Source organism: Heloderma suspectum, chromosome 3, assembly GCF_057233095.1.
Source record: "Heloderma suspectum isolate Gila_16-S chromosome 3, 16-S_ref, whole genome shotgun sequence".
Taxonomy (NCBI): Eukaryota; Metazoa; Chordata; class Lepidosauria; order Squamata; family Helodermatidae; genus Heloderma; species Heloderma suspectum.
The window spans coordinates 207,729,441-207,743,062 of record NC_139460.1 but is presented as its reverse complement, the minus strand read 5'-3'; the positions used below and the strand labels follow the sequence as shown (position 1 = coordinate 207,743,062).

General features: G+C 42.5%; 1 protein-coding gene across 2 annotated transcripts in view; it reads left to right on the top strand.

Moving 5' to 3' along the window:
• Positions 1 to 13,622, top strand: part of RTKN2 (rhotekin 2) — a 52,447-nt gene that overhangs the window by 9,366 nt on the left and 29,459 nt on the right. For both annotated transcript variants that reach the window (XM_084845369.1, XM_084845368.1), the window contains exons 3-6: positions 3,066 to 3,124; positions 8,090 to 8,143; positions 9,161 to 9,278; positions 10,930 to 11,133. In XM_084845369.1, coding sequence (XP_084701495.1) covers positions 3,066 to 3,124; positions 8,090 to 8,143; positions 9,161 to 9,278; positions 10,930 to 11,133 — 435 coding nt within the window. The remainder of the gene's footprint in view (positions 1 to 3,065; positions 3,125 to 8,089; positions 8,144 to 9,160; positions 9,279 to 10,929; positions 11,134 to 13,622) is intronic.

The window sequence follows — 13,622 nt, the reverse complement described above, 5'->3', positions numbered from 1 at the left end:
AAAGACCTGGAGCTGACTGTGGCTCAGATCATGAGCTTCTTGCAAAATTTCGGCTTAAATTGAAGAACGTAGGGAAAACCACTAAACCATTCAGGTATGACCTAAATCATATCCCTGATGAATATACAGTGGAGGTGAGGAATAGATTTAAGGGATTAGACCCGATAGACAGAGTGCCTGAGGAACTCTGGACGGAGGTCCGTAACATTGTTCAGGAGGCAGCAACTCAATCCATCCCAAAGAAAAAGAAATGCAAGAAAGCCAAGTGGCTGTCTGATGAGGCTTTACAAGTAGCTGAGGAAAGAAGGGAAGCGAAAAGCAAGGGAGAAAAGGGAAGATATACCCAACTGAATGCAGAGTTCCAGAGAATAACAAGGAGAGACCAGAAGGCCTTCTTAAATGAACAATGCACAGAAATCGAGGAAAACAATAGAATGGGAAAGACTAGAGATCTCTTCAAGAAAATCAGAGATATCAAGAGAGCGTTTTGTGCAAAGACAGGCATGATAAAGGACAAAGAAGGCAGGGAACTAACAGAAGCAGATGAGATTAAGAAGAGGTGGAAAGAATACACAGAAGAACTACACAGGAAAGATCTTAATGTCCCTGATAGCTATGATAGTGCGGTCACTGAACTTGAGCCGGACATCCTCGAGAGTGAAGTCAAGTGGGCCTTAGGAAGCATTAGTAACAACAAAGCTAGCGGAGATGACAGTATTCCAGCTGAGCTATTTAAAATCCTAAAAGATGATGCTGTTAAAGTGCTGCACTCAATATGCCAACAAATTTGGAACACTCAACAGTGGCCACAAGACTGGAAAAGGTCAGTTTACATTCCAGTTCCAAAGAAGGGCAACGCCAAAGAGTGTTCAAACTACCGCACAATTGCGCTCATTTCACATGCCAGCAAGGTTATGCTCAAAATCCTACAAGCTAGAATTCAGCAGTATGTGAACCGAGAACTACTGGAAGTACAAGCTGGGTTTCGAAGAGGCAGAGGAACTAGAGATCAAATCGCCAACAATCGCTGGATCATGGAGAAAGCAAGAGAATTCCAGAAAAACATCTATTTCTGCTTCATTGACTACGCTAAAGCCTTTGAATGTGTGGATCACAACAAACTGTGGCAAATTCTTAAAGAGATGGGAGTACCAGACCACCTTACCTGTCTCCTGAGAAACCTGTACGAGGGCCAAGAAGCAACAGTAAGAACCGGACATGGAACAACCAATTGGTTCAAAATTGGGAAAGGAGTACGACAAGGCTGCATATTGTTGCCTTGCTTATTTAACTTGTATGCAGAGTACATCATGAGAAACGCCGGGTTGGATGAATCACAGGTCGGAATTAAGATTGCCGGGAGAATTATCAACAACCTCAGATACGCAGACGATACCACCCTAATGGCAGAAAGCGAAGAGGCTCTAAAGAGCCTCTTGTTGAGGGTGAAAGTAGAGAGTGCAAAAGCTGGTCTGAAACTCAGCATTAAAAAAACTAAGATCATGGCATCTGGCCCCATCACTTCCTGGCATACAGAAGGGGAAGAAATGGAAGCAGTGACAGATTTTACTTTCTTGGGCTCCAAGTTCACTGCAGACGGTGACTGTAGCCATGAAATTAAAAGACGCTTGCTCCTTGGGAGGAAAGCTATGGCAAACCTAGACAGCATAGTAAGAAGCAGAGACATCACCTTGCCGACAAAGGTTCGTATAATCAAAGCTATGTTTTCCGAGTAGTAATGTATGGCTGTGAGAGCTGGACTATAAGGAAGGCTGAGTGCCAAAGAATTGATGCTTTTGAATTGTGGTGCTGGAGAAGACTCTTAAGAGTCCCCTGGACTGCAAGGAGGTCAAATCAGCCAATCCTAAAGGAAATCAACCCTGACTGCTCATTGGAAGGACAGATAATGAAGCTGAAGCTCAAATATTTTGGCCACCTAATGTGAAGAGAAAACTCCCTGGAAAAGACCCTGATGCTGGGAAAGATTGAAGGCAAAAGGAGAAGGGGACAGCAGAGGATGAGATGGCTGGATAGCATCACCGATGCAATGAATATGTACTTGAGCACAGTCTGGGAGAGAGCAGAGGACAGGAAGGCCTGGCGTGCTATGGTCCATGGGGTCACAAAGAGTCAGACACGACTTAACCAGTGAACAACAACAACAACAACATTATGTGTTACCAGAGTTCTTGGTCATTAAGGGAGCAATCCTATGGCCGCTAGACACTGTCTAGAGGGCCATAGGATATGCTTATTTCTGGGAACCAACCTCAGAGCTCGCAGTCTGAGATCGGTTCCTGGAAAACCAACTGCCCCCCTCGTCTGAGCTGCCTCGGAGGCAGCACGGACAAGCCCCATCCTCCGCACTTGGAAGAGAAGCAGAGTGCCTGAAAAGGGGCGTTCTGGGAGGCGTTCTGGGGTGGGCAGAGCGGAGCTGTGTGTATGACACTTCCAGTGTGTCGTACGGCAGCTTCCTCTCCCAGTTGCCCCCCCCCCCGCCATTAGACAGCTGTCTAGCGAAAAAGAGCAAGGCAGGAGCGACGCAGAGGGAACGTTCCCCCCCCCCCGCCCCATGCCTCTCCTGCCTTGCTTTGGATAGGCAGTCGCCTCTGAGGTCGGAGTTAGTTAGGATTGCACCCTAAATGACTAGCAACATATATCTGTATAAAAAAGGAGGATACCTAGAGAAACTCACGTAAGGCACAATCTTTCAAGAAGTAATGCTCAAATGTCTTTGTTATACTAGAGCACAATTCTGGCTTGTTTTTTGGTAACATTTGCTTTTGTTCTAACAAGAGTTGCATAGAAATTCAAGTATGTTTAATCTGCTCATTTCATGTGTATAATATAATGAATGCACTACCAGTGTTTTAGAGAATGCCGTGTATCATTTTAATGAGTCAGGTAGAGTTATAATATTTTTATGTGGATGCTAATAAAACATAATTGAATATCCATTAATCTGAGCTCGGACACATTTATTTTTTTTAAAAGACGGAAAGTTCATATAAGAAGATAGAAGTTCATTATTTTATCTAATTAGAATTTTTAAATTCTTTTGTTAGATGCTCAGATTTTGCAGCTAAAGACCGTACCGCTTGTAGAGGCAAGGTTGTCATATCAGGTATGCTTATTTTTTGAAAGCCTACAGTTGGAAAGCTTAGGTGAGCTAGAAATATTGCTGATATGGCAGTATAAATACATGGACTTTTCCTGAAATGCATGTTTCATCTTCATACCTTTGTGAAATGGCTGGACTTAGGTGACTCTGTGGCCAAATCCATTTGGAAAGTAAATTCATTCATTACAGTCCAGCTAATAGTCAAAGCTTTATCACCTAAACAACATGATCCTCCTGTAAAAAGTATAGGGTTTTACATTTTCAGTTTTGTAATTAAGAACCAAGCAGAAGTGTGTCTCCAGTTTGGAAAATTCCTTCTGGATCTGGTACAGTAAAAGCAAAAAAAATTATAAGTCTTGCATTCCAAATATTACTTCTACACCTTAGGCTTAAACATCTCTACTTGGAAGTAAGGCCCAAGCACACTTACCTGGGCATTATTGTTGTTGATGTCTATTTCAAAAACATTCTCTGTCACTTTTCATTATTTAAAAAAATTCCAAAGCATCTCACAAAGTAAAATTATGATAAAATATAATAATACAAATCAATAAAATAACAAAACATTGTACTACAATAACAAATGGTAGCTGGCAGTGCTAGTAGCCAGAAAAACACCCAGGCAAACAGATTGTTTTTAGTTGTCAGTGGAAACACTCCACATTAGTTGCCCACTTGATCTTGATGGGGAGATCATTCCACATGGTGGTGCCACAATGCAAAAGGCCCTTCTCTGTACCATGACCAAGTGAGCATCAATAGGCCATGATATGATAAGCAAGGCCTCTGTCAGGAGCGCCGTAGCTGCCTCTTACAGTCCCCTCCAATAGCCAACTCAAGACACAGACGAAAAGGATTCTTTCCAAGGCTTTATTCCTTTTACAACTTAATGACTCTGAATGCTAATCATCAACGACTAAGCCAGGAACTGCACTGGGGTAGTTAGCAGAGTAGCCTAAGCTCCAGGTAAGGCAGTTGGTCCCCGTTTGAAGGAGGAGGGCGGGAAGACTCTGAACTTATGGGCTATGGAGAGGTCCTCCCTCTTACCCTTGGGTCCTTGGGACGCAACCGTTGTTTTAGCGCCAAGCGAGCAGAGCGCCTCCTCTCGGCGCCCTCCATCTGGTGCCGCTCCCTGCATCTGCGCCGAGGGTCCAGCAAGGCCCCATCCCCCACTGTCTCGCTGCCAGGGTCACTATCTCTCCCAGGAATGCAGGCAGGAGGAATCTCTCCCTGCTGCTGTGCCTGTGAGAGATGAGCGAGCTTCTCTCCCATGGGTTGTTGCTCTTCCTCAGAATCAGAACTGCTCTGGGGCTCTATGGGCTCAGTTTCCACCCTGGCATCCTCTCCCTCATGATGTATGGACCATAGCGGTCCATACGGGATAATACAGTCTCTCAGGTAACATGGTCCTGAGCTGTTTTGTGTTTTATAAGCCACGATAACCCCTTGAACATGGCTCATTACCTAATTGGCAGCCAGTGAAGAGCTTTCAGCATGGAAGTCACTTGTGCACTGTAGAAAGCTCCACTGAGCAATCTCGCTGCTGTATTCTTCATTAGCTGCAGTTTCCAAACCAGTCTCAAGGGCATTCCTACATTAAGTGCATTACGATCATCCAATCTTGAGGTTACTGATGTGTGGATCAATGTGGCCAGGCAATTCCTGTCCAGGGATGGTCATGGCTGTCAAAGCTGGTAATAGTCACTCTTTGCCACTGAACCCACTTGAGCCTCCAGTGAGATGAATCCAAAAGCATCCTCAGACTATATGACCCTGTAGGGAGAGCACAACCCCATCCAGCACAGATAAATTACGCAACTCCCAGACCTAAGAACCAGAGACCCAGACAGCCTCCATCTTACCAGGATTCAATTTCAGTTGGTTGGGTGCCAACTGCATACTGATGACACCTTGTCCCAAATCCCCTAATGATCACACCCAACAGGTTTCGTATAGATGTTAAAAAGCACTGGTGACAGGATAGTAAGAACATAAGAAGAGCCCTGCTGGATCAGACCAAGGGTCCATCTAGTCCGGCATTCTGTTCACACAGTGGCCAACCAGCTGCCCACGGGAAACCCACAAACAGGACATGAGTGCAACAGCCTGTTCAGTTTCCCCAGCTGGCACCCCACAGCACAATTGCCAAGGGGCCAAGATACAAGCCCCCAATATCACCCTCTGGAACCAACCCCAGAGGTGGGAGTGGAACCACTGCAATATTAGAACCCCTTGCACCAATCTCACAGAGCCAGTCCAGAAGGATATAGTCAATGGTATCAGAATCTGCTGAGAAATCAAGGAGAAGCAACAAGATTTTCAGCTAACCTTGAAATAACGATTAGACAGATATGAGGAAAATCAACTAAGGACAGAACCATGGTGACCTAGGGCATAAAGGGAATCGTGAAGGGAAGATGTGTACATTGATGATGCTATATAAATAATAAAAGCCCTAATTTACCATCTTGCCAGCCCAAACTACAAAACTTTTGTTTGCCTGCCTGCACACTGCCTGCATATATGATTTGATTCATAGGTGATTTTCTGATGAAGCCCTGAAGAAAATAACCACCAGTCTTTTTTGAAAATAATAAATTTATACTATGATTGCCAGCTTTTATCTGTTTAGTTTTAAGTCCTACCTTAATCTTGCTTCAGTGTGGGCTTTTGTTACCTTAATGTGACTCCAAGAAAAAGGATAACCTATTGTCTGATTAAATACTAAGAAAGCTTTGAAGCAGAGACTCATGAGAATACATTCACAAAGGGATTTACTGCAGAAATACGAGGTTTCGATAATGTGCTCTATAGGTCAAAGAATGTCTGCTGATGAATTTGATGGAGACCTAATCGCTCTTGACATAAAACTGTTCACTTCTGCCACCCCACATTTCCCTGTATGTTTTGTACTCTTTATGAAGCATCACTCTAAAGCCAAGTTACTTTGATTTTTATTCTTAAATGCAAATGAGTGAATATAATAAACTGCAGTTTTAGTAAGCAGTATAAAACATAACATCTCAACTCTTTCTGTGATTATTGGATGCATCTCTTCATCTTCAAGCCAAGTTTATCCTAATTTTTTCCAAAGGTGTTGGAAAAACATGCAACATGACAGTGTCTCCTAGTATCTACTTGCTGTGGTGTTTAGATCATTTTGCTTATTAGTTGGCAAGGCAAAAATAAAATATTCCATGCAAAATACTCCCATGACTTCAAAATAGTGGGGTGTATTTTCCTCAAGGATAGCAGGAGATGCCATTCTCAAGGGTCCCCAAATTTCAGGTGGCCTTGCTAGCCAGCCAAAGTTTGTGGTTTCTGCCAATCCTGCACCTCCCCTGTGATGTCACACCACGTTTTAGAAGTACTCCAGTGCATCTGAAGCCCAGTGCAACTATAGCAGAAAGCCTCCACCCTCTTCCCCCATCTCTGAGCTGCAAACCCGGTTTGCTAGGCAGTTTTGATCTCACTGTTTTGCAAGCCTGTCTGCAAGGCAGCACAAGTCAGATTCCCTCTATACCTTTTCAGGCTTGGGAGAAGAATGGGGGAATCCAATCTAGACCTCATACCAGTCTAAGGAGACGCTTTCCAAGCACTAAGAGATCTCACTGCTTCTCAAACCTCTCCGAGATGCAGTGCAAAGCTTGTGAGGTGCTGAGGCTTCTCGCCAGAATAAATGTGCTTGCAGGTGATGAGCTGGCAAGTGCATTTATGGACCTGTACTTTACTCCTGACAACCTAGCAGTTCGAAAGCAAGAAATTGCAAGTAGATAAATAGGTACCGCCTTGGTGGGAAAGGTAACAGCGTTCCGTGCACCTCGGTGTTCAGTCATGCCGGCCACATGACCATGGAAGCGTCTTCGGACAGCTCTGGCTCTTCGGCTTAGAAACGGGGATGAGCACCGCACCCTAGAGTCGGACACGACTGGTTGGGGACACCTTTACCTTTACCTTTTTACTTTACACTAGGGATGGTGGAGAAATCCGCTATGGACTCCAATGAGGCTGGATTCTTTAGAATCTGGCCCCCCGGAGTCTGTGGCAGAACGGACTACACCCCCCGAAATCCCCCTGGGATGGATCCTACCTGGCAGCGGCAGCTGCTCTGTGGCATCGTCTGCATCCGCTTCTGGGCTGCGGAACGAAATGGCAGCCAGTATAGCGGCCACCATTTGCGTCCGTGGCCATGATTGGCTATGTAAATATATACGTAGCCAATCACGGCCTAACGTAGGGACGCAAATGGTGGCCACTACGCTGGCCACCATTTGTGGCCGCAGCAGCCCGGCAGTGAACAGCAGTCCAGCTGCGGATGGGCCCAGCCAGCAGTTCCGCAGACTTGCTGCGGAGCAGAGCCAGCCGGGCAGGATTCCGGGGGGCGGGACGGATCGCCTTCCCCCCCCAGCAGACGCCGCCACCCGGAACAGTGAGTGGGGTTCGTACACCCCTACTTTACACTGGGTCAGACTACTGGTCCTGCTCGCCCAGTATTGTCTACTCTGGATGGCGGTGACTCACCAGGGTTTGGGGTAGAGGTCTTATCCATTCCTGATACCCTTGTTCCTTCAACAGAACCTGGGACTTGATACATACAAAATAGCTATCATTGAGCTGTGCTTCTTATCTCTAAAATAAATGTTCCCAAGCTAAAATAGCACCATTATCTTGACTGAATAATGGACTTCAACTCACATACATCAATGCTCCCATCTTCTAAGTATTTTTAGTTAGTTTTATGTAAGATTTAAACTTCCCTTCACCGAAAGTGCCTTTTCAGTTGACACTGTTGCAAAATGTCGCCAAAGGGAACTTTGTAATTGATGCTGATTGATTAGGCTGGCTGTTGGAATAGAGTGTGCCTGATTTAGTTCTAGATAAGGATGAAAAGAAAAGCAATTCTGAATTTTTGGATTGTATTGGGACTGCAGCATATCTCCCAATGTTATTTTTTCCTGTTTGTTTTAGATCTCCGAATTCCATTGATGTGGAAAGGCTCTGATCACTTCAGCAGCAAAGACAGTATGTATGTTTGTTTTTTAAACTGGTTATGTAAAACTAAGCAGGAGAGCTCCCTCTCTTTATTAGTAGTTCAGCAGAGAACATTTTGCAGAATTACTTCTCACTTGACATGCGACCTCACAAAAGACCTAAGGTTTACCATGATAATGTTGATTGCAGTTATTTGAAACAGGCTGATTAGAAATATATAGTTCTTAACATGTGCTACTTGGAAAAAGCGTAGAGTGGCAGAAGTTTATGATTCTTTCCACATGTTGGGCTGTAGGAGTGTTGAAACGTCAGAGGACGTTACAGGAAGTACTCCTGACAGTTGAAACACTGAAATGTACTATCTAAATGAAAGTTTGCCTTCTGTTGAATGGATTATTGGCTTGTCTTCACAAATGCATGCAGTTTGCTGTGTCATGGAGATTAACCCTGAGTCTTTTCTAGCTGTCTCCCCCCACCCTCACCCCATTGATTTTACTTTGAATTTCTGTAAGGTCAGAGTGGCTCAATACAACAAAATCCTCTAATCCTTCATTGCGCATTCATAATACAGTATATACCCTCAAGATGTTTTAATGGCTTTCTATTTTTTAAAAATGTAGTCCTCTCGGGATGAAATAATTTTCATAAATTTTGAAGGTGCAAATATAATGTATTGTTAATGCAGTATAAATACTGCTGAATTATTATACTCTTTTGGAAATTGTGCTAGGTTTTGTGCGCTTTTTAAGTTCACCAACAAAGTAAATGTTTTGCTTAATATATAGTTACATGGACACTAAGGACATGATCCAGTTACTAGATGAATCATCCCCTCCTGTGCATGCTGTTCCCACATGTGAAATTTCCTCCTTCTGACCTCCCTTCAGCACACAGAGAGCTGCACGGGGCCCATGATACATGTAGGGTTTGGACTGGATTGTGCCCTAACATATCCATCTTGCACTGTTTGGGCTTTTCTTACAGAAATACATTCATATTGTGTGATATAGCATATCTTTTGAAGTATTTCTTCTGGCTTTTTTGCAGGAACCCAGCGTTATTCGGTTTTTTGCCTACTCAAAATAGGAGCTCAGGTTTTTGATACGGACTTGCTTATTGTGGATAAAGCAATCACAGACCTATGTTTTGAAAGCGTAACTGTGTTGTAAGTATCTCTGGATCAATACAGATTTGCAAGACTTCACCAACTTGCAACTTTTTTTTTAATTTAAAAAAATGCAACAGTCATCTGAGGCAACTTAGCCCACCCACTTTTTATTACATGGAAGACAAAATAGGAAAATTGGAACATCAAGCTTTGTCAAATCAAAGGCTTACAAAGATTAAATTATTAATATTATTTGGAACGTAGGAGAGTAATACATCCTATGCATTGCTGGATGACTGAGGAAATGGAAGAATGGAAATCTGGCCAAAGCTAGAACAGGATCCTAGACAGCACTTCAAGCCAAACTTGTAGAACTTGCAGGTTGTATCTACTTTTGTCGTGGATCTGCTGTGGGTAACTGATCCAATTTGAACTTGACAATTAGTGAGGATTTGTTGATGCTCTTCTCCTCCCTCCTCCCTGCTTAGTTAAAGCTTGTAGCCTGGGTGTGTGTGATTTTATGTACATACAAGTATATAACTGTGTACATAAAATATACACAGGTGTCCAAATGCACCTTTGTGTGGAGACTAAAATGTAACACATATTTACTGAAATTGATACTCTTAACGATTACCTAATTAATTCCACAGGTTTAGTATCCTGATTCAATGCCCATTGTATTGACAAAAGGCCTTGTGTTAAAGCTCAACAACTTAGATACATACAATTATTTAAGCCATGGTGGGCTGCGGTGTGTGCCAGCAGCCATTTTAAACATTCAATTGTGGCTTGAATTTTCAGGATAGCACCAGTGGGCACCACTGCTGCAACAATTGTGTGAACCCAGTCAGTGGTTTTATTTTTAGACAGCCAGCACTGTCCTTTTTCACTGTATAAAATACCTTATTCTAGCAGAAATTTTCAGATTGCTGATTGTTGGGTTAAATTGTTAAAAACCACTTGGTTTTTGTATGAATTGATGAGAGTTGAAGGACTGCCTTTTCTGTATGAGCCTGCCTGAACCATTCATTATCAGACGGTTTCTTCCAGGTCCCCCCAGTATCTAAGGCTGGGCAGGTGGTAGCCAGAGAGAAGGCTTTTGGGGGTTGAGGTTCCTCCTATTTGGAATGCCATCCCCAAAGAAGCTCTCCTAGGGTCAGTGCTGATGTATTTTCAATACTAGGCAAATAATGTTTTTTATTTGCCCAGACATTCCAGCATATTTCATCATTTGTTTTAGTATTGTCTTTATGGCTTTGATTGATTGATTGATTGCATTTATATGCCGCCTTTTTTCCTCCTGAAGGAACCCAAAGCGGCTTACATTATCCTCCTCCTCTCCATTTTAGCTTCACAACAACAACCCTGTGAGGTAGGTTGGGCTGAGAGTCTGGGACTGGCCCAAAGTCACCCAGTGAGTTTCCATGGCTGAGCGGGGACTAGAACCCGGATCTCCCAGCTCCCAGTCCAACACTCTAGCCACTACACCATACTGGCTTTGCTGGATTCTTTCGATTTGGGGGCTACCTGTGCTGTTAAAATGGAGGATTTATTGTATTGTTTTAAATTGTACTTAGAGACTAAATAGTACTTCACTGAAGAGCAGCCAATACATTAATTAAATAAATACCTAGTTGTAGTTTTATTTTATTTTTGTGATAGTTTAGCAATTGTACTTCTAAAGCTGTGAAATAATTCTTTCTAGCGAGGAAGCTGGGCCAGACTTCCAGCTAAAGGTTGAAGTCTACAGCTGCTGTTGTACTGACGAACCTTCAACTATAACAAACACGCCCAAGAAGCTAGTTAAGAAGTTGAAAACCTCAATTGGGAAAGCTACTGGGAAGAAACTCAGTTCTACATTAGATGATGGCAACCTTGAATCCTTGTTGCTCACTGATGCAGTCATACTGTGAGTGAACTGTTCCCTAATTTAAACCCAGGATTTTTGGTGGTTTGGGTGGGGATGATCTTTTTTTTTAAGTATCTGAAAAAGTATTCTGTGTCTGTTGATCAAGTGTGTAGATTGACATTTTAACAATTACTTTCTAAAAATCGACATTCCCACTACTAGTTGGGGTCAGAGGCAGACATCTGGTCTGGCAATTTCCTTTCCTTCCGTTGACAATTTGGATACACCTGCATAGCATATTTGGATTTTTGATACGGACTTGCTTATTGTGGATAAAGCAATCACAGACCTATGTTTTGAAAGCGTAACTGTGTTGTAAGTATCTCTGGATCAATACAGATTTGCAAGACCTCACCAACTTGCAACTTTTTTTTTAATTTAAAAAAATGCAACAGTCATCTGAGGCAACTTAGCCCACCCACTTTTTATTACATGGAAGACAAAATAGGAAAATTGGAACATCAAGCTTTGTCAAATCAAAGGCTTACAAAGATTAAATTATTAATATTATTTGGAACGTAGGAGAGTAATACATCCTATGCATTGCTGGATGACTGAGGAAATGGAAGAAAGGAAATCTGGCCAAAGCTAGAACAGGATCCTAGACAGCACTTCAAGCCAAACTTGTAGAACTTGTGTCTGTTGATCAAGTGTGTAGACTGGCATTTTAACAATTACTTTCTAAAAATCGACATTCCCACTACTAGTTGGGGTCAGGAGGCAGAGATCTGGTCTGGCAATTTCCTTTCCTTCCGTTGGCAATTTGGATACACCTGCATAGTTTATTTGGATTGTTATCTCAGCAGCAGTACATAGAACCTGGCAATTAGGTTCCTCCCAGAGGTCAAACCAAAGGAATCTGATTGAACAGTTTCCTTTTTTTTTTTTAGCTTGGGATGTGTGTGGATGCCTGTTTTCCAGTGGCCAAGACAAGTTGTACCTATATTTGACTGGAAGTGAGATAGAGATTGATTTCTGCTGCTTCTTGTCCTGGCTGTCAACCGAAGGCATCCTGGACTTTCTTGTACTGCTAGTTGCTCTGTGTCAGGGCTGCTTTCTCACAGTGATCATTTAGTGAGGTTCAGAAGAATGAATAGGAACATAGAAAGCTGCCTTATACCAGGTCAGACTTCTTGTTCATCTAACCCAGTATTGTCTACTCTTTATTGGTAGCGACTCTGCAGAGTCTCTGGCAGAAGTCTTTCACATTACTTGTTACCTGATCCTTCTATTTTGAGATGCCAGGGACTGAATCTGGGAGCTTCTACATGTAAAGCATGTGTGCCACCACTCAGCTATGGTCCCTCCCCTAAACAAGAGAAGTGTAGGAATTTATGAGACTAATGCTGCCCTTTACAGTGGACACTGACTTCCCTAATATGCTCATGCTATCATTCTGTGCTAGGCGCAGAACATCTCATGTCTGTAGTGATGTGGGCTTTCCAGAAAAAAATTCAGTTTGCACTGGAAAATATTCTGATGCTCAAGAGAGAGAGATTTAATTTAATATGTTTATTTTATTTGTATTTGTAAGCTAAAAAAATATCCCATGATAATTTTTGTCCTAAAGCACCACAAGTATTTGAGGGGGGGGATTAAAGCACACTTAATGTGATTTAAATGTTATATTATATAGAAATTTTTATTCGCATACTTGTAAAATTTTAAAGACAATAGCATGTACTTCCCTTACATCAGCAGTCCAGAATGCAGCGCCCATGGGCACCATGGCATCCATAGGCACCTCAAATGAGGCCCATGAAGAGGTCTCCAGTGTGGCACCTGCGGGCACCTGCAAAACTTTTTTACATTTATTCCCTCCCCATTTTTTTAATATACTTACATGGATTTGTATATATTTATAACAACAAACACATATGAAATGCATACAGCTTCCTAGCAAACAAAATCAGACCAAATATCCAAATAAGTATCCCTTTGAAGGTGGTGTCTGTATGCCACCTGTTCAAATATTGAAAGCATTTGGAGGTCCTCAGTCCACTGCATTTGTAGGAGATGAGTGTTTATCCTTCCAGTGTTGTAATATCAGTCTTTTAGCTGTCAAAAGGGCTTGGAAAATCCATTTATGGTGACCATTTGTAATGTCCATGAAGCAGGTAAATACTTTTAAAAAGCATGTACATCAGTGAATATTAAAGACTGTTCTAGTACAAAATTTGTCTTTGTAATAACCTCCTCCCCAAAAGAAGCAACTACTGGACATTGCCAAAACATATTATTAAAAGAAGCATTAGCATTGCCAGCAATTAGCCAAATTAGGCAATCCTTATTAAAGAAACGTTGTGGTTTCCAATAGACATTAAACAAAAGTATCTGCTGAATAAGACGCAGCCTAAGATCCATAGATGTAACAGGTAGATGCCAAAGCAGTGATCCACTGATTAAGCATTTTGTGGTGATGCCCACAGCAGTTTCTCAAATTGCCAAATATGCCCACGGGTCCAAAAGGTTGGGGACTTCTGCCTTAC